This window comes from Hyla sarda, chromosome 8 (genome assembly GCF_029499605.1).
Source record: "Hyla sarda isolate aHylSar1 chromosome 8, aHylSar1.hap1, whole genome shotgun sequence".
In the NCBI taxonomy this organism is placed as follows: Eukaryota; Metazoa; Chordata; class Amphibia; order Anura; family Hylidae; genus Hyla; species Hyla sarda.
Window position 1 is genome coordinate 34,018,797 of NC_079196.1, and position 17,223 is coordinate 34,036,019.

The following is a 17,223-nucleotide window of genomic DNA, read 5'->3' on the forward strand; positions in this document are numbered from 1 at the left end:
GGGGTACTCCCATGGAAAACTTTTTTTTTTTTTTTTTTCTTTTTATCAACTGGTGCCAGAAAGTTAAACAGATTTGTAAATCACTGCTATTAAAAAATCTTAATCCTTCCAGTACTTTTTAGGGGCTGTATACTAAAGAGAAATCCAAAAAAGAAATGCATTTCCTCTGATGTCATGAGCACAGTGCTCTCTGCTGACCTCTGCTGTCCATTTTAGGAACTGTCCAGAAATAATAAAGGGCTTTTATTGGGAAAGGGGCGTTTTTAAAAAATTTTTATACACTTCATACTTTTATTGAAGAACGTTTTATTTTATTTTTTACACTTTTTACAGGTTATACTATGCTGCAATACATTTGTACTGCAGCACAGTATGACCTGAGGAGCTGCACACACTACAGCCTGTGCGATCCAGCCTCTGTAAAAAGGTGGGGATTTATATTTTTTATTAGGGGAGGGGCTTATATTTTAAAACAGCTTTTTTTAATACTTATTTTACAGTTTTAAGTCCCTATACAATAATAATAGTAAAAACTATACCAACAATATGCTGAATAATTAACATTATATAGAAGAGTGAAGAGTAAACATTATATAATAATAGCACCACTATTCCTAATAATAATAATAGTAGCAAAAACATGAAGAGTTAAAGGGGTACTCCGGTGCTCCAGCGTTCTGAATACATAGTTCAGAACGTTCGGAGGCGGTGATCGTGGCGTCACAGCCATGCCCCCTCGTTACGTCACGCCATGCCCCACCATTCATGTCTATGGGAGGGTGCGTGTCGGCCCCTGACCACTGCAGCAGGAACTGCCGCAGGAACCTAGCGTTTGTTTGGAACACGGGGTGCTGCCCCAGCAGCGGGAACCCCGCAATCAGACATCTTATCCCCTATCCTTTGGATAGGGGATAAGATGTCTAGTAGCGGAGTACCCCTTTAAATGACTCTAGTTGGGCTGGAGCTGCTTGGAGCTCACCTGTGTTATCTGGGTGTGGTTCTCGGCTCTGCTATCAGAAAGGTGTATCCCTGATCACCTTCCTATATAAGCAGGGGCGGACTGACCGGCAGGTCCATTCGGCCGTAGTCCGAAGGCCCGGCCTGGTAAAGGGCCCGCTGCAGCTGCTGAGGATTCAGGACACTTGTCCCGGATCCCCAGTCAGACAAGCGCTACTTTCCCTGATGTCTTTCTCAATATAAATATCCCTGCGCTGCTCCTGCTCTGCGAATCATTAGCAGAGACAGACAGCAGTGCAGGGATGAAGAGGACCTGATTGATGGCTCCGCCCCCAGCACAGGAAGAGGAGGGGCCGAGAGCTGAGAGGCCTCCCGGGAACACAGAGCCGCTTCATGTGAGGTGAGTGATGCCCCTGTGTGCTCCCTCTCTCCCCTCTGATCAGCAGTATATGGTGGCTGGGTGATGTGTATAGTAGCAGCCCAGTGGGGTCACTTTCCCTTCTCCAGTGTCCACAGGTCACCAACAGGTCACATTACCGGAACTATTTTTTGAAAAATCAAGGCAAAAATGGCACCATTTTTGCCACGATTCTTAAAAAATAAATTCTGGTAATGTGACCTGTGGACACTGGAGAAGGAAAAGTGACCTCACTGGGGCACAACATGTGAACACACTGCTTGTTTAATTATCATTAACCCCTTAAGGGTACATGTACAGGATCTGCTGCATATTTTGTGCTGTATATTTTGTGCAGCTGACTTTGCAACCCATTAGCTTCAATAGGTAGCAAAATCAGCTGCTGAAAATATACAGCAGATCCTGTATGTGTGAACGTACCCTAAGTGCTTATTCACATGGACAGATGCACAGTGTATTTTATACTGCGCATCCGCCGGCAATGGACCCTACAGTGCTGCCTTCATCTGTGTCTGCTCATAGCGGCAATCCACCGTTACGAGCAGACACGCTTCGAGGTGCATGTTCGCATGTGCAGTATACTCGCACACATCGCAGCCGCTCCTCCTGTTCCCTGAGCTATGCCGAGAGCAGCTGTGATGTGTACGGGTATATTGGGCATGCGTGCGTCGAATATGCACATCAAAGCGTGTCTGTTCGTAGCAACGGATTGCCGCTATGAGCAAACACAGATGGAGGCAGCCCTATAGGGTCTATTGTCGGCGGATCCACACCGTAAAATACGCTGAGGATCCGTCCGTGTAAATGAGCCCTAAAGACACAAGGCATACATGTACGCACAGTGCCTGCTCCCACTTCCACTCCCTCGGCTAATGCCAGACATCACCAATCAGGCTGATGTCCGAATAGGGTTGGGGCAGAGGTGTGGCCAGGGGCCGACTGGGGGCCCATGCTTTATTTGGTCCAGGGGCCCTGAGTGTTGTCAGTCCACCCCTGTATATAAGCTAAGAGCAGTGATCAGTCCAGCGTCCATGAAAGGTTATACCTTAGCTGACACCTCCTGATTACTGGATTCCTGCTTGTTTGTTGATCTTTGGCTTTTCCCTTGACTCTCCTCTTGCTCTGCGTTCCTGTACTCCCCTATTTCCTGGTAGCGACCTCAGCTAGACTGACATTGATTTGACTGTGTGTGTGTCTTAGTGTATCTCTGTTAGTTTGTGTGCCTCTAGCTGTTCTCCGACTCATACTGTTTTTATATTTTATTATTTTGACAACGCTGCCCCAGCACTTAGCAGGGAGGGTTTGTCATCGTAGTTGTCGATCCGTCACTTAGGGCGGATAGGCAATAGGTAGGGACAGCGGCTGTGGATGATTAAGGGCTTCACTGTTCCCTGCCCATATGTGACAGCAACAATACGCTTAGTAGCTTAATAATATAATAATTATGAATGCTTAATAATATAATAACAACAATGTGCTGAAGGGTAAACATAATAATGCAATAATATTAATAATAATAATAATAATAATAATAATAAAAACAGCAACAATATGCTGAATAGTAAACAAAATATAATAATAATAACAACAACAATATGCTGAATAGTAAACAAAATATAATAATAATAACAACAACAATATGCTGAATAGTAAACAAAATATAATAATAATAACAACAACAACAATATGCTGAATAGTAAACATAATATAATAACAGCAATATGCTGAAAAGTAAACATAATATAATAATAACAACAGCAACAACAATAATATTATGATGAATAGTAAACATAATATAATATAATAACGATATGATGAATAGTAAACATAATATAATAATAGCAATATGCTGAATAGTAAACAAAATATTATAATAATAACAACAACAATAATATGCTGAATAGTAAACATAATATAATAACAGCAATATGCTGAATAGTAAACAAAATATAATAATAATAACAACAACAACAATATGCTGAAAAGTAAACATAATATAATAATAACAACAGCAACAACAATAATATTATGATGAATAGTAAACATAATATAATATAATAACAATATGGTGAATAGTAAACATAATATAATAATAGCAATATGCTGAATAGTAAACATGATATAATAATAATAACAACAACCACTATATGCTAAATAATAAACATAATATAATAATAATAATAACAACAATATACTGAATAGTAAACATTATATAATAATAATAATAACAACAACTATATGCTAAATAGTAAACATAATATAATAATAATAACAATATACTGAATAGTAAACATTATATAATATAATAATAACAACAATAATATGCAGAATAGTAAATATATAATAATAATAACAACAATAATAATATGATGAAGAGTAAACATAATGTGATAATAATAACAATAATATCCTGAATAGTAAACATAATATAATAACATTATGCTGGATAGTAAACATAATATAATAATAATAACAATAAAATGATGACTAGTTAACATAATATGATAATAATACATTTTTATTATTAATATGAGTGATTTTGCTGATGCAGCTGATATTAGGCCCCCTGTTCTAGCAGTAGTCTATTATTCCCAGCCCTAGCCCTGGTCTATGTCTCTGGATGGCGGTGAATTATATAATAAGATAATGTGTAGAGCTGTCAGTCTGTCCTTGCATCCTCAGCTGCTGCCTTCACCTCCATAGACAGAGCTTGCAGGATCACTAGAGGGAGCCTGTGCCTCTTCCCTTGGACAATAAAGGGAGTTTCCATGTTGCATTCAGGCTGCTGCTGCTGCTGCCCTGAGCCTCTTGTGCTCCTCACACTAGCAGCAAGCAGCACCAAGCGGGGAGTGGTGTGCAAATTGTGCAACATGCAGATGCCATCCGTGCCTCCAAGCCCTAGTCTAGGTGTCAAGCGGGGCTTTTTGTGGAGGTCATCCAGGGCCAGGAAGGTGGAGGAGCCACCTATGTGCTAGAAGGCGCCTTGGATCTATCATTGCATTGGATCTGTTCCCATCTGTGCTGCTGCTGCTCCTGGGCTTGGGATTGCCGGACACTTTGGGGAGGTGGAGAGGAGGACAAGCAGCTGTGTGTTGGTGATTTGTTCATTCCTGTGGCCAGGAGAGAGGTGTGGAGGTGGCCTTCACCCAGGCTACTCATCATGGGGAATGCAGGCAGCATGGATTCTAACCAGACTGATTTCAAGGCACATAATATGCCCCTTAAGCTGCCCATGCCTGAACCAGGTGAACTGGAGGAGAGGTTTGCCATCGTATTGGTGAGTGCATTGTACCCAGCATGGTACCCCTCCATGTCTTTGCCTATGTTGACGCTCGCCACGGTGTCCTCCGCAGAAAGTCTACACATTGCACCTTCTTCTTAGGTTGAGATATCATTGCTGCTTTCTCTTACGCCTTCAGAGAAAAGCCCCATTGTCTTGATTGTTTGCAAGGGGGTGGTTCAGCTAAGCACGTTTCTCCTAGATCCTTCCAGCCTATTCAACCGAAGGGGGGACTCCTTCTTTGTAGTAGAAGACATGGGATGATGTCCCATGTGGAGAAATTACACTGTAAAGATACGGCTCAATAGTAGAGGAGATTGAGGAAGGGGGGGGGGAGTGGAGACTAATCTGCATTTCATTAACATCTACAAGGTGTCAGGTCTTGAAACGAAATGTCTGTCGCTTACAAGGACCATGTCCTACAGAAAGCCTAGGGGAATGTAAGGTATCCATATTTGGGGGATGATTGGATCACCCAGGTTTGAGTTAGATGACACCTAAGCTGCATTTCATAGGATCGGATTCAGTCAAATGTTGTGCACGTCAATGGTCAAAAGTTGCTCCGAAATTTGCTGCAGATCTGTCACACCCCAAACAATTTATAGAATGTATGCAACTGTTCGCAACTTTTTTTTTTATTTTTTTTTTGGTGTGGGGGGGAATATTGCAGCATCGCATGACCTGCCAAAGTTGTACGGGGACATTGGAGGTGTGGAGTCCCTTGCAATATGTTTTTTTCTTTTTGAGAAAATATTAACTTTTATCTTGTTTTACGACTACGAGTGGACTGTGTATTTACTCAGTTCCATTAGACGGGTGTGAAGTGATTGTAATTCTAGACATAAGAGCTTGCGTTTCAATGTGTGAGTGACAGGAGGGACAGTACAGATTAATAGGGGGGAATAATGGGGCTTTAGAGCAGGTTCATGCAAAATGGTGTCAAACTACAAGTCCCCATCTAGAGTAAACTGGGATTACACTCCACGCTTTCCTGTGTGTAACGTGATTATGTTTAGATAACACTCAGTGTGTTAACATTATGAAGTGGCTCTCCTTACTAGGGTTACCACAAGCCACATCAAACCCCCTTCCTCTCGGGCCTGCCATACTGGAAAGATGTCATATACCGGCCCAGGTAACATCCTAGACCCTAGGTCTCCAAACTGTGAACTCCGCAAAACTACGACTCTTAACATGCCCAGACAGCTATTAGTTGGGAGTTGTAGTTGCATACTGGGAGTTGTAGTTTTGTCAACAGCTTGAGGTTCACAGTTTGGAAACTACTGCCCTATAGCTAGTCTAGCCACACATAGAACTATCTACATCACCTGTAAGGATCCTTTCAATACCAGAATTGTTGCATATTATTATTATAAATAGTATTTACTATTATGATTATCATTTGCATCTATACTGTCAGTCATTTAGTGTTTCCAAATCCATTTACATGGAGTAATATCGGAACGTCTATCTAAAAATGTAACAGACGATGACAATGATGTGAGATTGCTGGAGTTGTCCGTGTGTTCTCTCCAGAATTGTCAATAAAGTTTTTTTTGGAAAAAAAAAAAAAGAATATCTGTAAATAGATGGTAGGTTTTAAGGGGTTCTTTTATTTGAGGAGGTAGTAGATTGTAAGCGGTCCTCTGTGATGTTGTCAATAAAGTTGACTGAAGAAAGGAATGTCTTTTATTTTAGGAGTGTCAGACCTTAAAGGGGTTCTCTTCTACAATGTCAGTAATGTTTGTTGAAAAATACATTTTCTTTTTGAATGTAGGAGGTGTTAGACTTAAGAGGTGCTCTCATTGACAATGTCAATAAAGTTTCTTGAAGAAATTAATATCTTTTATTTCAGGAGGTGCTCTATAATAAGTGGTTCTCTGACATTGTCAATAAAGTTGATTTAAGAAAGGAGTGTCTTTTATTAAAGGAGGTGTCAGACGTTAAAGTTTTTTTTTCCAGCAATGTCAAAGTTTATTAAAAATGAATTATTAGCTTGTAAGTTATTCTCTAAGACATTGTCAATAAAGTTGATTGAAGAAAGGAATATCTTTTATTAAAGGAGGCGTTAGACTTTAAGGCGGCTTCTCCGACAATGTAAATAAAGTTTATTGAATAAATTAATCTTCTATTTAAGATGCTAGATTTTAAGGGGTTGTGTTTGGCAATGTCAGTAAAGTTTATTGAAGAAAGGAAGACTTTAAAGGGTTTCATTGCAACAATGTCAATAAAGTTTGTTAAAAATTAAATATTTTTATTTAAGGAGGTGTCAGACTTTAAGGGCTTCTCTCTAACAATGTCAATAACGTTTATTAAAAAGTTATATTTTATTTAAAAGAGGAGACTATATTTAAAAGAAGAAAAACTATGACATAGTGTTATATAGAGGGGAAAGGTTTGTGCAGTAATATCAGGAAGTATTACTTTACTGAGAGAGTAGTGGATGCATGGAATAGCCTTCCTGCAGAAGTGGTCGCTGCAAATACAGTGAAGGAGTTTAGTCATGCATGGGATAGGTATAAGGTTATTCTTTATATAAGATAGGGACAGGGACTTTTTCTAGTATTCAGAATATTGGGTAGACTAGATGGGCCAAAAGTTAATTGAAAAAAGCCATATCTTTTATTAACCCCTTAACGACGCAGGACGTATATTTACGTCCTGCGCCGGCTCCCGCGATATGAAGCGGGATCGCGCCGCGATCCCGCATCATATCGCGTCGGTCCCGGCGCTAATCAACGGCCGGGACCCGCGGCTAATACCACACATCGCCGATCGCGGCGATGTGCGGTATTAACCCTTTAGAAGCGGCGGTCAAAGCTGACCGCCGCTTCTAAAGTGAAAGTGAAAGTGACCCGGCTGCTCAGTCGGGCTGTTCGGGACCGCCGCGGTGAAATCGCGGCGTCCCGAACAGCTGATCGGACACCGGGAGGGCTCTTACCTGCCTCCCCGGTGTCCGATCGACGAATGACTGCTCCGTGCCTGAGATCCAGGCAGGAGCAGTCAAGCGCCGATAATGCTGATCACAGGCGTGTTAATGCACGCCAGTGATCAGCATTAGAGATCAGTGTGTGCAGTGTTATAGGTCCCTATGGGACCTATAACACTGCAAAAAAAATGTAAAAAAAAAGTGTTAATAAAGGTCATTTAACCCCTTCCCTAATAAAAGTTTGAATCACCCCCCTTTTCCCATAAAAAAAATAAAACAGTGTAAAAAAAATAAAAAATAAACATATGTGGTATCGCCGCGTGCGTAAATGTCCGAACTATAAAAATATATCATTAATTAAGCCGTACGGTCAATGGCGTACGCGCAAAAAAATTCCAAAGTCCAAAAAAGCGTATTTTGGTCACTTTTTATATCATTAAAAAATGAATAAAAAGTGATCAAAAAGTCCGATCAAAACAAAAATCATACCGATAAAAACTTCAGATCACGGCGCAAAAAATGAATCCTCATACTGCCCCATACGTGGAAAAATAAAAAAGTTATAGGGGTCAGAAGATGACATTTTTAAACGTATAAATTTTCCTGCATGTAGTTATGATTTTTTCCAGAAGTGCGACAAAATCAAACCTATATAAGTAGGGTATCATTTTAACCGTATGGACCTACAGAATAATGATAAGGTGTAATTTTTACCGAAATATGCACTGCGTAGAAACGAAAGCCCCCAAAAGTTACAAAATGGCGTTTTTTTTTCGATTTTGTCGCACAATGATTTTTTTTTCCGTTTCGCCATGCATTTTTGGGTAAAATGACTAATGTCACTGCAAAGTAGAATTGGCGACGCAAAAAATAAGCCATAATATGGATTTTTAGGTGGAAAATTGAAAGGGTTATGATTTTTAAAAGGTAAGGAGGAAAAAACGAAAGTGCAAAAACGGAAAAACCCTGAGTCCTTAAGGGGTTAAAAGAAGTGTCAGACTTTAAAGGGGTACTCTGGTGAAAAACAATTATTTTTTTAAATCAACTGGTGCCAAAAAGTTAAACAGATCTCTAAATTACTTCTATTTAAAAATCTTAATCCTTCCAGTATTTTTCAGCTGCTGTATGCATCAGAGGAATTTTGTGTAGTCCTTTCCAGTCTGACTACAGTGCTCTCTGCTGACACTTCTGTCCGTGTTAGGAACTGTCCAGAGTAGGAGAAAATCCCTATAGCAAACCTCTCCTGCTCTGGACAGTTCCTGACATGGACAGAGGTGTCTGTGGTCAGACTGGAAAGAACTACACAACTTCCTCTGGAGCATACAGCAGCTGCTAAGTACTGGAAGGGTTAAGATTTTTAAATAGAAGTAATGTAAAAATCTGTATAACTTTCTGCCGCCAGTTGATTAGTACCCCTTTAAAAAGAGTTCCCTCCAACAATATCAATAACATTTATTGAAAAAGGATTTTTTCTTGTTTGAGATGTTGTTAGACTTTAATGGTATTTCTCTGACAATGTCAATAAAGTTTATTAATTTTTTAAGAAGATACTAGATTTTAAGAAGTTCACTCCAACAAAGTCAATAAAGTTTATTTAAAAAAGAAAGATTTTAAAGGGGTTTACTCCAACAATGTCAATAAAGTTTGTTGTAGAAATGAATAGTTGTTTTCTTATGGAGGTGTTGGACTTTGAAAGGTGTTCTCTGTGACAATATCAACAAAGTTTGTTGAAGGCATACTCAAGAGTTTGTTAGCTGGAAGGACAATGTGGAAAAAAAACGGGTATAGTGGAGGCGCTGCTCAGAAGGCGAAATTACAGGATAGACTCAGGCGGTGCAGGACAACAAAATTTTATCAAGAATGTTTAGGACAACGCGTTTCGGCATCTGCTGATGCCTTCCTCAGGTCCACTTAGCAGTTCCCGAACTTCATTGTTGTTCAGTGTAGAAGTGCTGGATTGTGATCCTGCGTAGCGTCTGCACCGCTGCTCAATCCAGCACTTCTACACTGAACAACAATGAAGTTCGGGAACTGCTAAGTGGACCTGAGGAAGGCATCAGCAGATGCCGAAACGCGTTGTCCTAAACATTCTTGATAAAATTTTGTTGTCCTGCACCGCCTGAGTCTATCCTGTAATTTTGCCTTCTGAGTGTGGTGGAGGGTGCACATCAGTGAATATACCTACTCAGGGAGCGCCCCCTGTATCTCTTTTTTTTTTTCTCCCTCATATCCGAGTTTGTTAGCTGTGATCCTGCGGAGGAGCGGGGAACACTTAGCTGCCCTTTTTTCCTCAATGGGTGTATAAACATGGACCTGTTTGTAGTTGTGGTCTCAGAGATCGAAGCTTAGGGGTCAAATTGGGGTACGAAAAATAATCACAATCCTTTTTGACATTGACAGAGAAGGATTATTTATAGGCCGATAGTCATAAATTTCATGATGCTACAAAGTTATTAGTTGCTGCCTGGAACCTATTATTTTCAGACAGTTCTACAGACCCTTCCCCACATTATGGCCACCATTACAGCTTCAGGATTACCTATCTATCTGGACCCCTGAGGCCAAGCCTGGTATACAGTGATGTCAGTTTTAGCCCAATCTTCCTACCTAAACCTAAAAGCAACAATGACGCTCTTAACCTCATATCCCGTCCTCACATCTGAACCTCATATCCCATTTTCACATCTCACCCTTATATCCTGTCCTGATATCCCCTCCTCATATCCGTCATCATATCCGTCATCATATCCTGTCCTCATATCCTGTCCTCATATCCCGTCCTCATATCCTGTCCTGATATCTCCTCCTCATATCCCGTCCTCATATCCTGTCCTCATATCCCGTCCTCATATCCCGTCCTCATATCCCATCCTCATACCCGTCCTTATTTTCTGTTCTCATATCCCAACCTCTATCCTGTCCTCAGATAAAAACTTCCACGCTCACATAAGGGGTAGGTTAGGTTTGATTTCAAGGGATATTCCGGCTAAAGACATTTTATCCCCTATCCAAAGGTCCCAGCTAGTTTTATCAAAATATCTCCAGCCATTCAGAAATTTAGCTTGAATATACACACATAGCTAGACATGTTGGGGGGGTTATCAAAACCTGTTCAGAGGAAAAGTTGCCCATAGCAACCAATCAGATCACTACTTTCTTTTTTCAGAGACCTTTTCAAAAATAAAAGAAGCGATCTGATTGGTTGCTATGGGCAAATGGTCACCTTTTCCTCTGGACAGGTTTTGATAAATCTCTCCCCCGTTGAGTTTTATATATATGTAGATTTGGCATTAACATCTACAGGAAATCGGTGTGACAGCACTTTATAGATGACGTAAGGGCGGCCATATTGCTTGTCAGTCAGCTGATAGAATAAAGTTTTGTAACAATGCACATAAGAGAACACGCCAGGACTTACATTTATGAGCCATTTTTTATTGTTTTAGAAGACAATGCTTCCATTTCTTTTGTCAGTTTTGTAACACAAGACTTTCTGGACCGAGAGGTAAAGTCCTGATAAGAGCGAATGCATTTACTCTAGTTATCAATGGCCGTGTTGTCACCACACACCCTCTCACATGTGGGTGATGGGTTCTCTGCCGGAGCTACATTGTTGTGTACATTTCACATGTAAATCCGTCATAAGTTATTCATCGGCGCGTACACGTAGTAAATGGATGGCTGCCGAAATTTCTCAATGTCAAGTAAACTCTCACGCTGCTGGTGACATATTAACCCTCCGTAAATGGACACGTCACAGCTCAGCACACTCTGACCACTATGAGCTATGCCTGGCTTTTACATGATTTGTAATTTTCCACCCGGGAGAAAATGATGGGACTTGTAGTCCTACAATACAGCAGTATGGGACTTGTAGTCCTACAATACAGCAGTATGGGACTTGTAGTCCTACAATACAGCAGTATGGGACTTGTAGTCCTACAATACAGCAGTATGGGACTTGTAGTCCTACAATACAGCAGTATGGGACTTGTAGTCCTACAATACAGCAGTATGGGACTTGTAGTCCTACAATACAGCAGTACGTTTACAAGAGGGACTCTCGCTTCTTCCCTTACTTGTTTGGATTTGTGGTGATCATGTGACCTGTTTTCGTATATTTCGTTTTACATAACTGGGATTTTGTATTAGATACTTGTGGGGGCTGATATGGGTCCGTATACCAGTGTTACAGCTTAGAGTACTGGATAGTATAGTTTTTCCCTATCAGTGTGCCTCCAGCTGTTGCAAAACTACAACTCCCAGCATACCTGGGTCAGTAATCCAGTGTTACAGCTAAGGGTCAGTATTCCAGTTTTACAGCTTAGAGTACTGTCTAGTACAGTGTTCCCCAACCAGGGTGCCTACAGCTGTTTCAAAACTATTGTTTTTCCCTACCAGTTTTGCAACAGCTGTGGGTCATTATTCCAGTTGTACAGCTAGTACTGTCTAGTATGGTTTTTCCCTACCAAGGTGCCTCCAGTTGTTGCAAACTACAACTCCCAGCATGCCCGGACAGCTTCCAGCATTTACAAGAGAAAATTCGCTGGATGTCCGGGCATGCTGGGAGTTGTAGTTTTGCAACAGCTGGAGGCACACTGGTTTGGAGATAACTTTCTAAGTCCCAGAGAAGGGCAATCCTTCAGCCATGGTTCCCTAGAGGTTTCCTCCACTGGGGTTTTTTCCTAAGTGCTGGAGGCTGTCTAGGCATACTGGGAGTTGTAGTTTTACAACAGATGTGGGCACACTGGTCCAATATGTCTCCATAATTACAATATAATGGGTTTCCAACACGGGCCACCTACAAGATGTATATTGTGTCCGATTCTTTCGCACTCAACTACTTGAAAAAAATGGGGGAAAAATGAACCAATGATTTTTGTTGTAAACTGAGATGCTTAACCCCTTAAGGAACGGGCGGGGGGGGTTCCGTTTTTGCATTTTCTTTTTTTCCTCCTTGCCTTTAAAAAAATCTTAACTCTTTCAATTTTGCACCTAAAAATCCATATGATGGCTTATTTTTTGCACCACCAAATTCTACTTTGTAATGTGTCAGTCATTTTACCCAAAAATCTACGGCAAAACGGAAAAAAAATCATTGTGAGACAAAATTGAAGAAAAAACGCCGTTTTGTAATTTTGGGGGCTTCTGTTTCTATGCAGTGCATTTTTCAGTAAAAATGACACCTTATCTTTATTCTGTAGGTCCATACGATTAAAATGATTCCCTACTTATGTAGGTTTGATTTTGTCGGACTTCTGGAAAAAATCATAACTACATGCAGGAAAATAAATACGTTTAAAATTGTCATCTTCTGACCCCTATAACTTTTTTATTTTTACGTGTATGGGGTGGTATGAGGGCTCATTTTGATCTGAAGTTTTAGCGGTACCATTTTTGCATTGATAGGACGTATTCATTTTTTCATGATATTAAAAATGACCAAAAATGCACTATTTTGGACTTTGGAATTTTTTTGCGCGTACGCCATTGACCATGCGGTTTAATTAATGATATATTTTTACAATTCGGACATTTCCGCACGCGGCGATACCACATATGTTTCTTTTTATTTTTATTTACACTGTTTTTTTTTTATGGGAAAAGGGGGGGATTCAAACTTTAATTAGGGAAGGGGTTAAATGATGTTTATTCACTTTTTTCCCCCCACTTTTTTTTGCATTGTTATAGCTCCCATAGGGACCTGTAACACTGCACACACTGATCATTGTTATCCCATAGGGACCTATAACACTGCACACACTGATCATTGTTATCCCATAGGGACCTATAACACTGCACACACTGATCATTGTTATCCCATAGGGACCTATAACACTGCACACACTGATCATTGTTATCCCATAGGGACCTATAACACTGCACACACTGATCATTGTTATCCCATAGGGACCTATAACACTGCACACACTGATATTTCACATTGATCACTGGTTTCTCATAGGAAACCAGTGATCAATGATTCTGCCGCTTGACTGCTCATGACTGGATCTCAGGCACTGAGCAGTCGGTCATTCGGCGACCGGACAGCGAGGAGGCAGGTAGGGATCCTCCTGCTGTCATGTAAGCTGTTCGGGATGCCACGATTTCGCCGCGGCTATCCCGAACAGCTCCCTGAGCTAACCGACATGCTTTCACTTTTCACTTTAGACGCGGTGTTCAACTTTGAACGCCGCGTCTAAAGGGTTAATAGCGCTCGGCACCGCAATCAATGCGGCGCGCTATTAGCCAAGGGTCGGGCCCAAACCGCTATGACACGGGGCCACGCCGTGGCCCGTTATAGATCGGGAGCGGACTCATGACGTATGCGTGGTAAAACCTCCGGTGGTAAAACATATATATATTTTTTTAAATGAACTGGTGCCAGTAAGTTAGACAGATTTGTAAATGACTTCTATTTAAAAATCTTAATCCTGCCAGTACTTATCAGCTGCTGTAAGATCGAGAGGAAGTTGTATAGTTCTTTCCAGTCTGACCACAGTGCTCTCTGCTGACACCTCTGTCCATGTCAGGAACTGTCCAGAGCAGGAGAGGTTTGCAATGTGGATTTGCTCCTACTCTGGACAGTTCCTGACACGTACAGAGGTGTCAGCAGAGAGCACTGTGGTCAGACTGGAAAGAACTATACAACTTCCTCTGTAGTATATAGCAACTGATAAGTTCTGGAAGGATTAAGATTTTTTTATCAGTTGCTATATACTTCAGAGGAAGTTGTATAGTTCTTTCCAGTCTGACCACAGTGCTCTCTGCTGACACCTCTGTACGTGTCAGGAACTGTCCAGAGTAGGAGCAAATCCACATTGCAAACCTCTCCTGCTCTGGACAGTTCCTGACATGGACAGAGGTGTCAGCAGAGAGCACTGTGGTCAGACTGGAAAGAACTATACAACTTCCTCTCGATCTTACAGCAGCTGATAAGTACTGGCAGGATTAAGATTTTTAAATAGAAGTCATTTACAAATTTTCTGGCACCAGTTGATTTTTATTGTTTTCCACCAGAGTACCCCTTTAAAAGCAGTGATGTGATTGGTGGCCTTAGACGGCTCCTCCCCTTTTTGTTTGCAGCGGTGTGTAGATTTTTGTCTATGTCAGGTAGCCCCGTGCCCTGCGCTCCACGCTCTGCTGACAAGTCACTTGTAAACTAATTTGGATGGCTGTTTTTAGACCTGTTTGCCGGCGATTCTTCCATGTGTTAATCCCCTCTTTTCACGGTGGAATGTGAAGTGGGGGGGGGGGGGGGGGGGGGGATTTCACGTGTATACAGTATCTCACTCTTTGTCCTGAATGAATTCTATTTACTGGGGGTGATTTTTTTTTAGGTTGTGTTTACACTTTGAGGTGAAGAATCCATTTGTAGGGTAGTAGACCTGACGACTCAGCTGTAAAAAAATATATTATTAGCTACTAATCTCAGGTTGCATTTTTCTTTTTGATGACAATGGGGGAAAAAAAAAAAAAAATATATATATATATATATATATATATATATACAGTGATCCCTCAACTTACAATGGCCTCAACATACAATAGTTTAAACGTACAATAGTCTTTTCTGGAACATTGTAACTTGAAACCAGACTCAACATACAATGTACAGACAGTCCAGATCTGTGAAACATGTCAATTAGAGATGAGCGAACTTACAGTAAATTCAATTCTTCACAAACTTCTCGGCTCGGCAGTGGATGACTTTTCCTGCATAAATTAGTTCAGCTTTCCGGTGCTCCGGTGGGCTGGAAAAGGTGGAGACAGTCCTAGGAAAGAGTCTCCTAGGACTGTATCCACCTTTTCCAGCCCACCGGAGCACCTGAAAGCTGAACTAATTTATGCAGGAAAAGTCAGCAACCGCCGAGCCTGGATATAAGGTCTGGATATGAGGACAGGATATAAGGTCTGGATATGAGGACAGGATATAAGGTCTGGATATGAGGACAGGATATAAGGACAGGATATAAGGTCTGGATATGAGGACAGGATATAAGGACAGGATATAATGTCAGAATATGAAAATGGGATATAAGTTTGAGAGCGTCATTGTTGCTTTTCCTCTCCCACAAGGTTTAGGTAGGAAGACTGGGCAACACTAGGTACAACTTCATAACGTCAGCTTCATAATGTGAGCTGCACTGTTTGCAACAATCTGTATTCTGTGCAGGGACAGAGCATAGGACTATAACAATGTCCGTCTATCTGCTCCGTCTCTTCGCAGTAGCAGCACCACTATTCCAATAGACTTAAAGGGGTACTCCGCCCCTTGACATCTTATCCCCTATCCAAAGGATAGGGGATAAGATGTCAGATCGCTGGGATCCCGCCACTGGGGACCCCCGGGATCTCCGCTGCGGCACCCCGCTATCATTACTGCACAGAGCAGACTCACTCCGTGCGTAATGACGGGCGATACAGGGGCTGGAGCATTGTTACGTCACGGCTCCGCCCCCTTAATGCAAGTCTATGGGAGGGGGCGTGATGGCCACCACGTCCCCTCCCATAGACTTGTATTGAGGGGGCGGGCCGTTACATCACGAGGGGGCGGAGCTGTGACGTAACGATGTTCTGGCCCAGGTATTGCCCGTCATTACGCAGAGAGCGAGTTTGCTCTATGCAGTAATGATAGCGGGGTGCCACAGCGGAGATCCCGGGGGTCCCCAGTGGCGGGATCCCGGTGATCTGACATCTTATCCCCTATCCTTTGGATAGGGGATAAGATGCTAGGGGCGGAGTACCCCTTTAATGGGATATCTGGGAATAGAAAAACAGCTATTTTCCTTCAAAAACAGCGCTACATCTGTCCTCAGGTTGTGTGTGGTATTACAACTTGGCTCCATTCAATGGGACTGAGCTGCAATACCACACTCAGCCTGATGACAGGTGTGGTGCTGTTTTTTTTTTTTAAGAAATCAGCTCTGTTTTTCTGTTCCTGAGAGAATTTTGGTGACATCTTCCCTTATAAAGTCACGGTCCGTGTTGCCTTCTACATGTTATGTCCGGACCTCGCTTTTGTATGAACCTGTTTTGTCAGTCGCAGCTCTTAGCTCGATCACGGCCTTTTGTGCGCTGGGAAAAGCCTAGTAGAAAAGTCACAAGCTTCATCTTAAACGCTCAAATGAAAGGGATTATTGTGCGTCTTTCGTTTTTTTTGCAGAGCGCCCACTTTTCTGGAAATAATGTGTACGCCGTGCATTCTTCTCGGCCGTGGTCACTGCGGGGGTCACAGCAGGGCAGTCATTGCGTGCGGTACCTGTTCTCTACAACAGTGGTCTCCAAACTGTGGTCCTCCAGATGTTGCACAACTACAGCTCAACAGCAAACGGCTGTCTGGGCATTCTGGGAGTTGTAGTTTTGCAACATTTGGAGGACCACGGTTTGGAGTCCACTGCTCTACAGCATCAGGAATAGTAAGAGGCTGCATAATTGGCACCTATTGCACAGTAAACCATTATATTCTTGTTATCGAGACGTAGTTGACCAGTGTTTCCCAACCAGTGTGCCCACAGCTGTTGCAAACTACAACTCATAGAATGCCTGGAGAGCTATTGGCTGTCTGGGCATACTGGGAGTTGTAGTTTTGCAACAGCTGGAGGCCCCCTGGTCGGAAAACACTGTGATAGATAGTAC

The 17,223-nt window shown here is 41.8% G+C and overlaps 1 protein-coding gene across 8 annotated transcripts in view; it reads left to right on the plus strand.

Annotated features, from left to right (window-relative positions):
- Window positions 1-3,873: 3,873 nt before the first annotated feature.
- Window positions 3,874-17,223, plus strand: part of FMNL2 (formin like 2) — a 358,580-nt gene continuing 345,230 nt past the window's right edge. For 3 of the 8 annotated variants that reach the window (XM_056536957.1, XM_056536956.1, XM_056536960.1), the window contains exon 1: window positions 3,875-4,652. In XM_056536957.1, the coding sequence (XP_056392932.1) occupies window positions 4,536-4,652 (117 nt within the window). In that variant the 5' untranslated portion in view covers window positions 3,875-4,535. Of the gene's footprint in view, window positions 4,653-17,223 lie in introns of all 8 variants that reach the window. The other 5 variants (XR_008847349.1, XM_056536954.1, XM_056536955.1 and 2 more) reach the window with 4 other exon arrangements.